Raw genomic sequence first — 17950 nt, forward strand, 5'->3', positions numbered from 1 at the left:
TGTAACTTTCCTTGTGTTAAAAATATTATTGATTTGTTTTTGTTTTTTAAGAATCACGAGTATATAGGTAATGGGGAGACGCGCGTAACTCTTGGTTAGTCAGGTTAAGTACCATTGGGTTTGGCCAGTAACTGAACGGGTCGCGGACCGCCACGATCTCGTTAAGCGATAATTGGTAATGCTAACATACTTTCCGAAATGGTATATTATATGTATATATCGTTATATTAAGTGTATTGTTATATGATTGTACAGCGCGATGGTGGTATAGTGGTGAGCATAGCTGCCTTCCAAGCAGTTGACCCGGGTTCGATTCCCGGCCATCGCATGGTTTATTTTAGGGTCTACTCTTGTCTCGGGGAAATAATTCAATAATAACAATTCAGTGTCGAGGGACAGGAAGTCAGAGTGTATTCATACACGTTAGGCTTACATCGAGGTCTCCCCTCCCCCTCCCTACCAAGGTCGAATTACTGACCACCCTATATATATATATATATATATATATATATATATATATATATATATATATATATATATTATATATATATATATATATATATATATTATATATATATATATATAATACTATGATTCTATACAACAGAAAGTTGTATTTTAAGCTATATATGTTTCAGCCATTATATGCCTCATCACTGAACTTTATGCTCTGTATTACGTGATAAAATTATATATGTATAATTAACGTACATTGATGTAAAAGTAATCAATTACTGGTACGGGTGTTATTATTGCTATTGATAAGAACAGATAGATTTATTAGACGAGGAGGGAGAGTAGCCATATATGTTAGAGAAAATTTGAAATATAGCTTCAAAGAGGGAATCGAAACTGAGCCAAACACAGAAACTATTTGGCTAGAATTAAACGAAAAAGCATAAAATCTTATAACAGGAGTTATATACTGGCCACCAAACTTAAGACAGATTTGAAGCAAAGCATCTATGGAATGAAATATCTAAAGCAATTAGGTCAGACAGTATTTATGTCATGGGTGACTTTAATTTTAGTGGAATAAAACTGGCTTAACAGAGCAGGGAATAATGTAGCAAAAGATTTTACAACTGTCACTACTGCTACTGTTCCCTGTTATTCACGTTATCTACAAATGCAAGTTTGGTTCGCTGGTGTAAGCCTGTACAGTCTAATCCCACTCATAAACAAAACTAACACGCCGTACATGAACAGCTGTTAGTCGAGTCTGGTTGTATAACTGTATATTCTTCCTCATATTTTATAACAAAGTTGAGAAAAAAAATTACACCTTTTCACGACGAGGATGGGATTCGAACCCACGCAGGGAGACCCTATTGGATTAGCAGTCCAACGCCTTAACCACTCGGCCACCTCGTCATATCGCAATATCAGATAAACATTACATTTAATTTACAAATAATTCACATATACCTGAATTTACCCGAGGGCCAACATCTATCTAGTGGCCATGATAGAAACTGGATGCCAGAGGCTTGTTCCCTCATTTTCCTGATATTTATTTCCCCAACCGGATTGCTCAGTTCTCATTAACAAAAAACGCTCATATGGTAATCTACACTAATTTATAAACAATTACCCGTTTATATTAAGGTTTTTAGTATTAAGTATTAAGATTAGACATATAAGGAGAGCCTAACCTTTCTCTAAATATACAAATATCTTCTACACTGTTTTCCGGGAAGATTACCTAGTAGCAATTTAGGTTAGATTTAGTCAGGTTGTATTGGGTTTAGTTAGGTTAGGTTAAATTAGAAATATTAGGTTTAGTGAGGTATGGTTCATAGTTCCTATTGTTAGAGACAAACATCTTATTAGGCTTATAGAGGTCTCCTCAGCCCTAGGGAATCGAACCTGAGACCTTATGGTAGTGGCCCCTCTGCACTGACCACTGCACTGTAGGTCAATAAATACATACATGTTGTATTTATACAACATGTATGTATTTATACAACATGTATGTATTGTTATACTCAACACAGCTGAGTCTACAACCCCCCCCCCCCGGAGGGCTTCAGCTGTTTATATCTCCCAGCGTAACTAGGCTAGTCAAGTTCGGTTAAGTTTTTAAGTTTAGTTAGGCCAGGTAATGTAGGCTGTATAATGGCGGGAGGTAGCTGGACGCACTCAAATACAATACGTACGGATTTTTAGATTCAGCTACGCGGAACAAAAAGTTCCAAGCAGCACGGCTATGGTGAGCTCGTAGTGGACCTAGCCGGCACAGGAGCGGGGCAAGTAGCACGGGCTATGGTGAGCCCGTAGTGGACTTACCTGACACAGGAGCGGGGCTGTAACTCCGCGTACTTTAGTCCATATTTAATGCGTAGGAGAATAAGTATGGTTTGTACTTGGTTTGTCATAATTTAACCAATTCCTGTTGCCTGGGACAGGAAGCCTGTGAATATATATTTACGTTTGTATAACGCTCCCCCAAGGTCGAATTACTAACATTCCCCCAGGATGCAACCCAACAACAAGCCCTAACTCCGCGGGTTCCTATTTACTACTAGGTGAGCAGAGGCATTAGGTGAAAGGAAACATGTCCAACTAGTTATTTCCCGACAGGGAATCGAACCCGGGAACCCTGATTATGAGGAGAGAAAGAATCCAACTGTACTAAAAGTTGTGTCATATTTCTTACTACTTGCAGAGTAATCCTATTTCAAACTACCTAATTTTCTAATTAAATCTTAGGCTTAAAATAGGTAGTAGTTTCTTCAAGGGTAACAGAAAAGGATTACAGATTACTATGGTCCAGCCATTCCTTGATCTGGCGGGGAATAGCGTATGGGGTTCTTGGAGTTCTTATATTTACTAAGCCCGGCCCGGGGCCAGGCTTGACTTGTGAGTGTTGGGTCAAGCTCCGCAGCCCCACATATCCACTAGAGCCCGATTGGTCCGGCACAAAACACTGGAAGGAGTATATAAACATTGGGTGGAGTAATGGAACACTGGGTGGAGTGTTTAATTACTCCACCACTACTCCAACACTGGGTGAAGAAAGGTAACACTGTGTGGAGTAGTGTAACACTTGGAGTGTGGAACAATATGAATGTACATACATAAATTCTGTCATTTAAACTACTCTAAGTTGTATATTGATGAAAGATATGAAAGTGAATAAAATACAAGAATTTACAGACTATCAATAATCTTCAACAAAAATCCAGGTACTGTATTTAACTCTGTATGATATATTTACCCAAAGTCTTAAACAAATTATTACAAATTTGCTTACTGTTCTGTCCTAGATGGGAAGCCAGAGACCCGGGCACCGCCGGACACCTCTTCCAGTTTTTGTCTGCAAGTTTTGGAGTTCTCACAGACAGAAAGGTCACTTCCTTACTTCATAACTACTGTAACATTAACAGAACTGTAATTACACCCCGACTTGTAACATGATCTGAAATGTGCTTATCTAAGTTAACAGTTGTGACCCTGAGACTGTTGTGTGACTAGTCCTTCCACCGCCAAAGATACGAATGACTTATCTTAAAGAAATTTAGAGTTCAGTTTCTGAATTTTTTTTAGTTATAACTTTTCTGCACTAAAATAACTCAAAGGGGCTGCTAGCGTGACCCGGCCTGTTTTTGTTCTCCTTATCATGTGTTGCGATTGTAGTTTTCTTTTTGTTTCTGTGTTATGTATTTGTATTCTATTTCTTGTTTTTATTATCATTCTGTATTGGTGCCTCTCCGTGTGTGTGTGTGGTTTGCGGGGCCAGTAGGCTTGTTTTGTATCATTCTGTTCCGGGGATTAGGTTATTGGGAGAGGGTTTTTGGGTGCTATGTGTTGCACGGTTGTCATTTATGTACTATTTTCCCCTGTGTTTGTAATGATTGTGTTTGTCATTAGTGTTGTGTTTGTTTTTATTGTTGTGTTTTTGTTGTCGGCCCTTCAGGCCGGTGTTTTGTACTTAAGACCTTTTGGTATTTTGTTATTTTGCGTGTTTGTGCTTTTATAATTTTGTAATTTTGTGCTCTACTTGTTTTGTTCTAGTTTGTTTTTCTGTTTTGTTTTTATTATACTTATCCGCATGCTCGCAGTAAAAATAAAAACAAATAAAAAAGCATCAAACCGTTAATTGACTGTTGATGTTAATTAACAAACCCTGTAACCAGTTCATCATAACTGTAACTTGCATAACAAAACGTTCAGGTCTTGAGCCCATTACATATCTAACCTTTCCAACTATACTATACGTGTTCATACAATTAACGTTTTTTTTTTATATTAATGCCTATATTTATTGACTAATTTATTAACGCATATAATGGGGACACTGATACAGTTATTCTCAGTATTATTAGTTAGCTGAGGAATATAATGCAGGGGGACCATTATTTCATAATCTTATCAGCGCAAGTGTGAGCTGAGGCAGCGGATGTGACACAGCTACGAGAGAAGCAGTGTCCGCTGCTGTCTCTCTCTCTCTCTCTCTCTCTCTGTCTCACTCACTGCCTCAGTCAGTCGGTCAGCTGGCGGTGTCGGCCCGGGAAGCACATCAGGGCCCTATTAACCAAAGTTAGTGCTACTTTAACCCTCGTTGTTACACCAAGTAACACAGAAAAGTGTGGCAGTGTTTGGTGGTAGCCTCGTGAGCCCGTTCTCCCTCGTGTTTACCAGGGTAAACTGAGTGGTATCGGGTTTGTCTCTCGGTGCATACTGCTTCCTACCTTATCCGGATTACTATCACAAGAGCATATATATATAGTGCGAAAAAGGATTAATAAGTAATTCTTAATGTTTTATCTTACATTTGGTGGTAATTAAATATGTGATATAATTCCAAGGTTTTAATGTGACGCAAGTGTGGACACCGAGCTTCCTGTCTAAGGTTGTGTTGTGGAATGTGCTAAATGTACATAGTTACTTGCTAAGTGGACTTAATTACTCCCTAAATGTACTTAGATACTAAATCTACTTAGTTACTAAATATACTTATTCATCCTGGGTTAGTTACAACGGGGGATTGTACGGTACTTTGAGCATACCTAGAGAGGGGTTCTGGGAGTTCTACACCCCCGATTGCGTCGGCTATATCAGTGAACTTTTGATAACTAGATAAAACGTACAAATATTTTTGAATGTAATATTTTCGCAAACATTTAGTAAACAGATGAACATTCGTGAACAATAAGTGAACTATAGGGTGTACAGGTGTAGTATATATAATCAAGCGTATAATACGTGTGTCCCTTAAACTCAACAGGTGTTCAGGTGTGTTTACTAAGTGGACATGTGTGGGTGCGTCAAGATTGAGTGCAGGTGTGAACGTTATGGAGCGCACTTGTGGAATAGTGAGGACAAGTTCACAGGTGTGGGAAATAAATTAGATGTACACTTGTGGGTATAAAGTTTACATTCTATACACCTGGGCTCTAGGAGAGTCGACCCGTGTACCCCATGCGTGTGAGAGGCCGAAGCTCTACTTATACAGTTTACATATACAGTACATGTATATGTAAACTACTATAAACTGTTTATAAATAGAGTACATGTACATGTAAAGTTTACATGTGTGAAATTTAAAAGAACAAATGTACACTTGATAGCACAAAGTGTACACATACACATTGAAGATTAAAGGGAACACATGCTCTTCTGTAGAAATTAAGTGGACGGATGCAAATTTATTACGCGTACAAATGTGCATATGAATCAACAGACGTACATTCGTGAACTTCATGGGGTACGTTTCCCGTGACCCTGATGCCTCTGTTCACCTAACGGTAGACAGGTACCCGGAAGCTAGACAACTATTGTGGGTTGCATCCTAGGGAAGGTCAGTTGTTGGCATATGGTGGACCCTCGATAACCCTAAATATATAATTTTTATAACGATAACGGGAAACAATGAATAATAATTTAAGGTTTCTAATTCATGAACATCACACAGGATGACAAAGTTTAGAATCTAATTCTAAATTACAAGTATTCAAATAAAATTTGCACTCTCAAACGTTCCTAATCTCAGAGAAAAGCGGACGATGAAATTACAATGTGCCAGAGGCTCCTTAGTTGAAAGACAAATCTATCATATTAGAAAATATGTTAGGCATTCATAGATTTGGTAGCGAGGACGAGGCTGTGTGGCTACCTTACTATTTATTCCTGGAAAACATCCTTTACAACGTCACGACACATCCTTCTAAGATCATGTATATGACCCCGTCGATCACTAGACACTCAAGTAAAACTCTCTGAAAACTGATCGTTGGATCTTTATCAACTTCCCAGGAAAATCGAGGCCCAAACAGGTGAGCACGTGGAAAGCTCAACGGTCGGGCAGCAGCCAATCCTCCTCCTCGGTTTTTACTCTCTCAATTTTTGACTGTTGACATCATCCTCAAACATTTGTCCGGAAGCGTCATTTACATCAATGAGCAACATTGGTGGCTATGTGACGAGTCTTGAGGAATCCCAGTTATCTCTTGGCCGACAGGAGTTCCCAGGAAGTTGCTTCCGTGCTGTCGCTTGTATGAGCTGTTGTGAAGCCTATCCTCAGTCTCCCGACTTGGCCTGCGCCAGCTCCCAGCTGGTTAGGTTAGCACTTTGCATAAAATCATCATTTAATATAAATAAATAAATAAATAAATGTTTATTTAGGTAAGGTACATACATACAAGAGATTTTACAAAGTTTGTTGGATTAATAGATAGAGCTAGTACATACAATGCCTAAAGTCACTATTACGCAAAGCGTTTCGGGCAGCAATAAGTACAACAATCACCTACAGTGCATGTTGAGCATTTTACTCGGTCAGTCACGTTAAGCATTGATGGATCTGATTAATAATTGGATGGATAATCTCACGGGCAGCGTCCGCCCATGTCTAGCAACATCCAAAAAGAGTATATTAAGATACCAGATCATTCCTTTACTATGTATTGTTTAGCCTCTTATTCCCTTCTCATTTCTCATCGAGCGATGGTGGTATAGTGGTGAGCATAGCTGCCTTCCAAGCAGTTGACCCGGGTTCGATTCCCGGCCATCGCATGTAACATTTTGTGTAATCTAATCTCATTATTTAATTTATATATATATATTTTTTTTTTGGCCTGAACTTCAAAAGTTCGTTACTAAAGAACCTTCGTTAGCGGTAGGCGCCATTAATTGTCTTAATTTTTCCGAGAAGTCTGTATCATGCACAAAGTTAAAAATACTATTCAAGATAGAATCGCCTTTGATACATAATAGTGCTGCAAACGGTTCCAAAACGGCCCTTCACTTTGCAGCAAATGTGACGGAACTAACTGCAAATGTATAAAAAAAAATTATGCTTTTTGAACGTTTGTTCAAACGTCCATTTATGTCTGGATCCACAAGTCAGGTGTCCACAGTCCGCCGGACTGTTATCACTAATGTCACTATCCCTTTGAGATGTATTTTTGTCTTGTCTCAATAAACATACTTTGACTTGAACTTGAACTTAAACTTGAATGTCACTATTCAGCCCGTCCTCCTGCCCACAAGATGGGTATGGGGTGCATAATAAATGAACCTCCTAAGGTTGCGACGTTGTTTGTAAGAGGACAGACACGTTGCACATCAGTCACCGAAATAGTAGTTTTAACCCGCGAGACTGCTGTTTAGGCCACAGGTACCGTAGATTTAACAATGTGAGGTACCTAGACTTTTGCAGTTAATTACTTTATCTATTCCCGTGGTCTAGATCGAGAGGATCATCAAGGCAAATACTGGTACCTTCAACAAGCCGCCGGCTTCCTTCCACTAACACTAGTGGCCTCGTCGAGGCCACTAGTGTTAGTGACCCTCGGGTAAATCAGATATATCCTAATTATGCACACAAGGATGATCAGTGTGATTAAGAACTATCCTGCGAGATGGGGATTTTTTTACAAGCTATGTAATGTTTATATAGTCTAGGGTAGCTGAAAATATGCAGATGTTCTTGTAAACAGATAAAAAAAACTCTGATTCCAGTTAAAGGAGTTAGCAGAGGCGGCCACTGGGCCCCATTTTGGAGAGGCTGCCGAGGTGATAGGAGTCTCCGAAGGGGGTTACGCCCGTGCTGGCGTTCATATAAATTGCTGGAAAGCCCTTCTATGGTTTCCTTTTCGGCGACCCAAGTCAGAATTAGTTAAGGTAGCTTGCCTACTCTCAGCCCAGTTAGTGGACACAACAACAGCCACTGAAGTCGGGCCATGCTTGACTTCGTCGGGACTCTATGAACATATTTTGAGAGAGAGTACTCTTTCTCTGTGTACTTTGGGTAGCCATTGCTGCTTGATACATGGCCTCTTGTATCACACTTTCTAAACATTTGTATTGTCAGGCTTCCGGTTGTCTGATTTTACTATATTTAGGACTTTATTTAATACATATAATAAGCTAAATTTTAACTTGTGTAAAAATCATGATTAATTATATGTATCAACCACGTATGGCTTGATGGATCTGACCAGTAACTGGATGAGTGACTTCCATCTTGGTTAAGGAGGCTCGAAAAGATAATTCTATTTTTATCAACACTTTCTTTACCAAACAAAACTGAATATAAAATATACAAAAGGATATTAAACACTACTTGCTCACTAATGCAACATGCGATGGTGGTATAGTGGTGAGCATAGCTGCCTTCCAAGCAGTTGACCCGGGTTCGATTCCCGGCCATCGCAAAGTGTATTTTTAAGTGTAGTTTATCCTCGTTATTGTAATTAATTAACTCAAAATTTTCCACGGTTCCATTTTAGGTTATACCGAGGTCCTCCTTCCCCTCCCAAAGGCCAAACTATTGACCCCTCCCTTAGAAACCAATCTGTATACAAGGTGACTTAACTCCTGGGTAATTATTTAGTACTTACTAGGTGAACGGCAGCATTATATGATAGCATTATGTGCCCAACTATTTCTGTTCCCCCCGGGACTCGAACCTGGAGTTACAAATTGTGTTGGAAACCCGACTGTACTACCAGGAACCCTAATACATGAGGATCGAGCACCCTTCTCAGATTCATAATACTGGTATTGCTGGATACGAGTACAAAACAGGACCCTTCACTTTACAGCCAACGTCATCATAAATGACTAATCTAACTCCAGACTTCGTTAAAATTAACACCAACGAACCAACAAGTTCAAGTATGTTTATTGAGACAAGAAAAAAAATACATCTCAAAGGGATAGAGTAGCTTAGGCTATATCTAACCCAACAACTTCAACTCTCTCCTACAGCCAACTAACTCAACACGTTGGAAGCTATGTACTGAAACGACTCAGAATATATCACTGAGCCAAAAAGCAAACATTAACTAAAAAAAGTAGGAAGGAACGTTGTGATTGGGGGATGGGGGGAGAAAGGGAGATGTTCTATTTGGTTGAATATATGCAATAAAGAAAATAGGACATGAACTTCCCGCACTTCTTACTTCCAACGCTATTTGGAATACAGAACACATATTAATTATAGAGATACACCTCAGATATGACGAGAGTCGGGGTATGCTTATCTTCCATTGGAGGGAACCAATGACAAATAATTATTTTACAAACCAGTGTGGGTGAATTAGATTTATTAAAAACACAGGGAAATGGGGACTTAATACAACATGGACATTATTTATTACACACCTGATCGTCTAGTGTTCTCAAAATAAGGAAGGCAAGGTAAGCAGCCTCACGGAAGGTATGGTGAGGCTGCTCACGGGAGGTATGGGCGCCTCACAAGTACATCCTACACTCACACCCTCACTACGCTATATCCGGCTCCTCTGTGGTGGGCGAAGAGGCAGGGACGCGCCCTTCACGAAAATACACGGGCAAAACTTTACACAGTGACAAAAATTCTCTAATATTCAATTTAACATTCTTGCAAATGAATCGTAAAGATTAATTAAAGGAAAACAAACCGGTATTTTAACTGAAACATAACAAACATTTAGCTTAATAAAGATAAATGCTAGACTTTATATACCAGTTGTTACAGCGTCTACTAACTCGAATTTTCAAGATCACAAATCCTAACCGACCTGCCCTGAAGTTAAATTATAATTCATAGAGTTAGTGAATGCTTTATTGATAATAACTGAAAATTATTAGGGACGCTAGGCTTGTTGAAACTTTATATTGACCGGTAAAGGACCGAGGACGCTAGGCTGCATAAATGTCTGATTTAACATGTCATAAGGATCAGGTAGCATAGTCGGCTTCGTTCTTGACTAACAATCTGTAATTCCGGATTCGAATCCCGGGTAGGAGGGTTACCTATTATGACCTAATGCCCCTGATCATTTAGCAGTAAATAGATACTTGGGAGCTTATTATGGGGTTGCCTCCTGGGGGAGGGTCAGTAATTCGGCCTTAGAGGCTACCTCCATATAATCCTAACAAGTATATACACGCTGGCTGCCTGTCCCCGACACAATAAATTATAATTATTATCCTAACTAATGCAAGGACAACTTTGCATGGAGAATGCTGTAAGTGATATGTTATTTATAGTGTTAAACGTACACAAAAGTTTTACTAGCTTCGTGCTCTAAGAACATGTAATGACTTGAGTGATTCCAGATTGGACGTATTATCACTGCTGCGACAATTATGGCTTGCGCATTGTACCTTGCTAATTATCAACACGTCAATACATAATTACTCAGGAAATCATCTCTTTCAGACTCGCCTGATGTCGGTTGATATTAGACAACTGAGAATTGTTGTGGTTGGTGACGGAGCCGTGGGTAAGACCAGCTTCCTCAAGGCTTACACTGAGGTGAGACTGTGATGTTATTTACAACCACCCGTAACACCTCTCTCTCTCTCTCTCTCTCTCTCTCTCTCTCTCTCTCTCTCTCTCTCTCTCTCTCTCTCTCTCTCTCTCTCTCTCTCTCTCTCCCTCTCTCTCTCTCTCTCTCACACACACACAGCACCTGTGTATGTGTGTGTGTGCGAGAGAGAGAGAGACGGCTGAGTGGACAGGGCTCGGGAGTAGTAGTCCTAGGGTCCGGGGGATCGATCCCCAGCGGAGGCGGAAGTAAATGGACAGAGCTTCTTTCACCCTGATGCACCTGTTCACGTAGCTGAAAATAAGTACCTGGGAGTTAGAGAGCTGCTACGGGCTGCTTCCTGGGGGCGGGTGTATGTTTGTGTGTTTGTGTGCGTGGGAAAAAAATCAGTTGCTTGATTGATGGTTGAGAGGCGGGCCCAAAGAACCTGAGTTCAACCCCCGCAAGTACAACTAGGTAAGTACAACTAGATGAGTACAACTAAGTGAGTACACAGGTAGATATGATAGATATGATAGAGCCCAGTAGGCTCAGGAACCTGTACACCAGTTGATTGACAGTTGAGAGGCGGGACCAAAGAGCCAAAGCTCAACCCCCGCAAGCACAATTAGGTGAGTACAGGGCCTCGCAGCCGAGTGGACAGCGCTCGGGGCTGCGAGGCAGAAACAAATGGGAAGAGTTTCTTTCACCTGAGGCGCTTGTTCACCTAGTAGTACATATGTGTGGCCACGTCTGTTGTAGGAAAAAAAAGTACATATGTACCTGGGAGTCAGACAGATGCTACGGGCTGCATCCTGGGGATGTGTGTGTGTGAGAGAGTAGTAGATATGTTGACCAGACCACACACTAGAAATTGAAGGGACGACGACGTTTCGGTCCGTCCTGGACCATTCTCAAGTCGATGAAGAGAATTCGACTTGAGAATGGTCCAGGACGGACCGAAACGTCGTCGTCCCTTCAATTTCTAGTGTGTGGTCTGGTCAACATACTTCAGCCACGTTATTGTGACTCATCGCCTGCAGTAGTAGATATGAGAGAAAATTAGATCAGGAGTCAGTATATTATACAGCCGACGGTTAGGTAGGAGTTTACGAGCTAACAGCTCGATCCTGCAGGCACACACATGAACACATTAAACACAAATAGTAAATACACACTCTCACACACACACACATACAAATACAAGATCACTTAAAACAATTTTTTTTAAGAAAACATCATAAAATACCGTACATAGGATGTTAACAAATGTTCTTCAACTTGTGACTAAATTATTAATGCTACAAACTTATAAACAATTAACTGTGCCTTTCTAAATACACGAGAACCCTGTTCTTCCACCAGGGCTCCTTCCCAATGGAGTACATACCCACCATCTTCGATAACTACATAGAATGCTTCCAGAGAAACGAAGAGAATTTTATCATCAATTTCGTAGACACGGCAGGCCAAAGTGACTATGATCAACTACGTCCACTCTCCTACAAGGAAGTAAGTGGCTCACTCCGCCTTGGTTTTAATTATTTATTTATTAATTTATTTATATACAAGAAAGTACATTGAGGGTTAACAGAGAACATAAAAATTTTGTTGATTTTACATTCTTGTAAAGCCACTAGGATGCATAGCGTTTCGGACAAAAATAAAAAATAAAATATTTTTGTTGATAATGTGACCTGTGTCCTTAATCTACTTTACACACCAGTGTTCACTCGCATTGTAAGTTTTATAATTCTCTTATTTTTTATTACTAATGAAGGCAATGACTGTACTTACTGCACTATTAATAGTCTCGCCACTCACCTCGACCTAACCACTTGGGCTGGACGGTAGAGCGACGGTCTTGCTTCGTACAGGACGGGGTTCAATCCCCGACCGTCCAAGTGGTTCGGCACCATTCCTTTCTACCCCGTCCTATCCCAAATTCTTATCCTGACCCCTTCCAAGTGCCATATAGTCGAAATGACTTAGCGCCTTCGCCCCCCCCCCTACCCCCTGATAGTTCCCTTCCCTTCGTCACTTATCTCTTGAAGCCTGAGTTGCTAAACTTTGATGCTTAAAGATGGGATCACCATAGCCCGTGCTGCTTAGGACTTTTTGTTCCAGGTAGCAAATCTTTTAACAACAACAACAACTTGATGCTTATTAGCTTATTGGCTCTTTAATTGTATTCATTTAATAATTACTTACATATTACCTGCTTTTAGATGTTGCTGGAGTTAGTCCAGGAGGGTGAACAGCTTCTTGTAGTTTGTTTGTGGTTAGTTTCCTCAAGGCAGGTTTGTTTTCCCCATTAATGAATTCATTTAAAAAGACAATTTTCTTTATGTTGGGAAAGGGGTAACTAGTGTATTTGTGTTAACTTTGTTGTCTGCAATAAGTGTTTCGTCATTCTGTTAGACTTAGGTTCTAAATCAGGTGTGTTCTATTATTTATGTATCTTTTGAAATAGCATTGGCATCTTCATGGTTTCCTTAGACTTAGAGCATTCAAAACACTAAGTCTAGGTTTAAAACTATTTATATAAAAATTTCATTGGCATTTTTAAGTCTTTAAATGACAGATTAAGTGTGTAAATCACGAATATTTACATGTGATGAAAAATGTGACAATGTCAGACCACAGAAGAAGAATTGAAAGGCATTCATTCCTTCTGAAGATGTATTAATATACGAAAGTACTTAAAAGGAAATTCCTGTTTCAATTCTTCCTCCCTGGTCTGACATTGTGACAGATTAATTGTTGGGATTCTGTTTTCAGCTTACTTTGTGGACTTCGGTAGCTTTCTAATACTTATAAACCAGTTTTATTTAGTCTGTCTAGTTAGTGATGAGAGAAAGAAAACGTATTGCTAGCAAATTAGTTCATATACCAGAAACGCTAAAAAGTTTATAATTAAATTTTTGTTCTGCAAATCACTTATATAACACAACCGGATCCTTAACTTTTAAAAGGACTTATTATTCTCATATTTACTTATAATTTATATTTATTACTAAATATCACTATCACTAATACTAAATAATAAAAATGTTCATACAATTGTTCATATAAAACTTATTATAATTATCATTATTATTTATACATCTTATCATTTACTCTGTACGTAGTTAACAATATAATCCGATTCCACCACAAGGTTAAATTATACTTGCTAATTGGTCAGTAACCTCTTACCTTGTAATGATTTCGGGGCTCAACGTCCCCGCGGCTCGGTCCTTGACCAGGCCTCCTAATTATTTTTTTTAAATCTTGTGTTGGTCTTGAACCCCCCCCCCCCAGATGCTGGGGGGTCTTAAATCCAACACCAAATTTGTCCCCCCCCCCCCAATATGTCACAGTGACCAAGTCTTCCCTCCGCTCACAGATCAGTGTGTGTCTTGTCTGCTTCAACGTAAATAGCATTTCAACGTACGAAAACGTCAAAAACAAATGGTTACCTGAGGTACGAAAGCATTGTGGGGACGACTTGCCCATTCTTCTTGTTGGTACGTCACTTCATCTTGTTAAGAGCTTGGAACATTGTCACGAGGTGAGGGAACACTGTGAGAGGTGAGGGAACACTGAGAGGTGAGGAAACACTGTGGGAGGTGAGGGAACACTGTGGGAAGTGAGGAAACACTGTGGGAGGTGAGGGAACACTGTGGGAGGTGAGGGAACACTGTGGGAAGTGAGGAAACACTGTGGGAGGTGAGGGAACACTGTGGGAAGTGAGGGAACACTGTGGGAAGTGAGGAAACACTGTGGGAGGTGAGGGAACACTGTGAGAAGTGAGGAAACACTGTGGGAGGTGAGGAAACACTGTGGGAAGTGAGGGAACACTGTGGATAGTGAGGAAACACTGTGAGAGGTGAGGAAACACTGTGGGAAGTGAGGGAACACTGTGGGAGGTGAGGGAACACTGTGGGAGGTGAGGGAACACTGTAGGAGGTGAGGAAACACTGTGGGACGTGAGGGAACACTGTTGAGAGACAAACTTGTTAGTATGTTTCTTCATGATGTTGGTACAGTGTTGTGTGATTGAAATATTGAGAGGGGGGGACTTCCCTATTTTTCTACACTGATGGTTCGTTACTTCATGAAACTGACTTTTATTTCAACTAACATTCCTAAATACATCTACATTTATGTTCTGGACTAAAGTACATTTGCTGGCTGGTCAGTATTCAACTTGTACAAATATCTGGTTCACCCCATTTGAAGTATTGAGTCCAAGCAAGGAGACATCACCTTCAAAAGGACATGACTGCTTTGGAGAAAGTTCAACACAGCGACAAAAATCATCTCAAAATTAAGTCGACTCTCTTACCATGAACTGCTGGTGGCTGCAGGACCAACAACCACACATGACACGACTGATCTCATCTAATCTCTTAAAATACTCAACAAATTGGAGGATATTGATACAGACAACTTCTTTAAAAAAAGTCAAATGTAACATATACAAAGGAGAACAAATTCAAGTTCAATACGGCACGATGTAAGACAGAAAACTGGTGAATGTTTTCACTCATAGGGTTATAAACCCATGAAACCGCTTAACTGCCAAAGGAGGTAAATGCAGAGACATTACATCAATTCAAGATCCGGTTGGAAAAAAATCCTCAGAAACAATGGGACGACATTTGACAAACCGCTGGCTTTCTGGCCCCGTCGAGACCATTAGAGAGATGATGGCCTTCGGATAACGACCTGAATAACCCTCCAGGTGTTAAGAAAATTAGTTTTGTCGGAGACAGGTAAAACCAATTTATATACAGGTTAGACTTATATCAAGGTTCCCCCAAGGTCGAACTACTCCCCTCCCTAGGATGCTGTTAGATGAACAGATTCATTAGGTGAAAGGAAACGTGTCAAACCATATCTGTCTCACCTGAGATAAGAGTCTGGGAATTCCCGATTGTGAGTCAAGACCGAGCCCCAACTGCACTATCGAGAACCGCCTTTGTAGTTTACTATATGTCAAAATGATGTTATACACAGAGTTAAAGTTAAATTAATAAAGATTGATGAGGAAAAGGACTTTGGAGTCAGAAGCTACAAATCACTGAAAATTGCACAAGAAATAGGAGCTGTAGTGAAAAAAACCCACCAGATCCTAGGAACAGTCAGAAGTAACATTGATTTCAGGAAAAATAAGGTAGTTATCCAAGTGTATAAATTTCTGATGCGCAAATGTGGATTATTGTATTCAAGCAAGGAGACCACATCTCCAGAAAGACAGATCTGCATTGGAGAAAGTTAAATATTGAGCAGTTTGGAGGATGTAGATCCAGACAGCTTTTTCAAAAGGTCAAATGTAATATAAACAAGGATCAACGATTTCAAGTTCAATAATCCATAATGTTATGCAGGAATCAGACGAAGCTTTTTCACTCGTAGGGTTATAAACCCATGGAATTGCCTACCCGCCAAATCCGTAAATGCCACAGCATTGCTGCAATTTAAGATCCATATAGATTAAATCATCAGGACAAGTAGAGGAGACTTTTGGCAAGCCGCCGGGTTCTTGTCCTCGTCGAGGCGACTAGAGTGCTTGACGAGGTCCACAAACTTAAGACAGAACAGGTCTTACGACTTACATTTTGCTTCAGTTAGCCCTAGCTATTAAGACGAAAGTTTTCACTTCTCATAGTCACACAGAAACTATAGAAAACGAATAAATCGAAAAGGATACTAAACTAAAGCTTATCAATCAAAGCCGCTCGAGGAAGATGATTTCCCTTTTCACTACAAAATATTTCATTTAAAATTATCTAATACCAAAAATTTTACCCAAATAAGGTTTATTATTGGTAGTACAAATAGGTGACTGTAACCTATCCACTAGATGGGTGGAGACTGCAAGATAGGCAAATTAATATTATATATGATCCTCTCTTTATGTTTAGGTCTCTTGAGGTCAGTGCTGCTAGTTTAACAAACTGAAAATACTGTTGAATTATTCATGCTAACAAAATATATAATTAGCTAATTAATACTATGTCTTGCTTAGCTCAGGTAATTGGGGGGGGGGGTTCAGTTCCTATGCTCATTATGTTCCTATATAACCTTTTCCACTACCACCCACATTATGGATATGGGATGCACAATAAATTGAATATTATATATATATATATATATATATATATATATATATATATATATATATATATATATATATATATATATATATATATATATATATATATATATATATATATTCCTACCTTCTTAGAAATACATAATTAAACACATTTATTGCAGGTCTGCAGACAGATTTGCGTGCGGCTTCCGCTAAGGACACTACAGTAAGCAGAGAAGCGGCCCAGAAACTGGCGCACTCACTGGGACTGGTCAGCTACGTGGAGTGCTCGGCCAAGACCTGCGCAGGCTGTGACCACGTCATAGAGATGGCTATTCAAGCAGCTATATCTCCACAGGCAACATATAAAGGCTGTTGCAGTATTCTCTGAGACTATGCTGACTTTTCACGACGCTGTATAGTGGAAGTGGAGACTTGTGGTGTCTATACGTTTTCTATCTTAGAGGATTGCCTTTTGCAAGGGATACTTTCTTACTTGCATGTTCTCAGGTTTTTTTTTTAATTATGTATTTTCCTGGAGAATTGTGATTGGTGGCTTCCTTTCTTGTTAATACTCCCGAAGACGCTCACTGTAAATAATGACTTGTGACAAGTTTGCCGATAAAAGTACCTGTACTTAAGTTATAAACTTTTAATTTAAGTGATTGTACTCTTTTTGTCTTTGTTTCGTGTCTGAGTAATATATTTTTGTAAGCTCTGTTATGCTTACAATAAATATAATTCACACACACAAATAATGTATGTATGTAGATTAAATTAGCACTTTAAAAGCACTACAATCACCTTCTGTGATTGATTGTTCAATTAATCACTGAACTATATGTTTGACAGATCTCTCACCCTGTCCATGGAGGACAGAAGAAATGTATATATGATGGTTAGCATTGTAAGTGTATATGCCACGTCTGTGGTAGAAAATAGTAATAAAAATTGGATTTACTAGTCTTAAATTTGTTTATCACTTAGGTTAATATGCATAATAATTTTGCTATGTGTATTATTGTTTTAGTAAATGCATTAGCAATAGAACGTGGAAAATTTAGGATATTATTACATTTACTTTGAATTCTTATGTGTCATGTTTAATTATAAAAATGGTGTA

At 39.4% G+C, this 17950-nt stretch overlaps 1 protein-coding gene and 4 non-coding genes across 5 annotated transcripts; 4 read left to right on the forward strand and 1 right to left on the reverse strand.

Moving 5' to 3' along the window:
* Window positions 1–256: 256 nt before the first annotated feature.
* On the forward strand, window positions 257–328 carry TRNAG-UCC (transfer RNA glycine (anticodon UCC)). Its single transcript has one exon. It is a non-coding gene; the product is annotated as a tRNA-Gly (tRNA).
* A 964-nt stretch (window positions 329–1292) lies between these two features.
* Window positions 1293–1374, reverse strand: TRNAS-GCU (transfer RNA serine (anticodon GCU)). The gene has a single exon. It is a non-coding gene; the product is annotated as a tRNA-Ser (tRNA).
* Window positions 1375–4626: 3252 nt separating this feature from the next.
* Window positions 4627–17790, forward strand: LOC123763976 (cdc42 homolog). The gene is made up of 5 exons (XM_045751361.2): window positions 4627–4645; window positions 10655–10750; window positions 12108–12254; window positions 14131–14251; window positions 17010–17790. Exons 2-5 carry the CDS (start codon window positions 10664–10666, stop codon window positions 17216–17218), a joined length of 564 nt encoding a protein of 187 aa, XP_045607317.1. The 5' UTR covers window positions 4627–4645; window positions 10655–10663; the 3' UTR covers window positions 17219–17790.
* TRNAG-UCC (transfer RNA glycine (anticodon UCC)) lies at window positions 6946–7017 on the forward strand. The gene has a single exon. It is a non-coding gene; the product is annotated as a tRNA-Gly (tRNA).
* On the forward strand, window positions 8589–8660 carry TRNAG-UCC (transfer RNA glycine (anticodon UCC)). Its single transcript has one exon. It is a non-coding gene; the product is annotated as a tRNA-Gly (tRNA).
* Window positions 17791–17950: the final 160 nt, after the last annotated feature.

This window comes from Procambarus clarkii, chromosome 23 (assembly GCF_040958095.1).
Source record: "Procambarus clarkii isolate CNS0578487 chromosome 23, FALCON_Pclarkii_2.0, whole genome shotgun sequence".
NCBI lineage: Eukaryota > Metazoa > Arthropoda > Malacostraca > Decapoda > Cambaridae > Procambarus > Procambarus clarkii.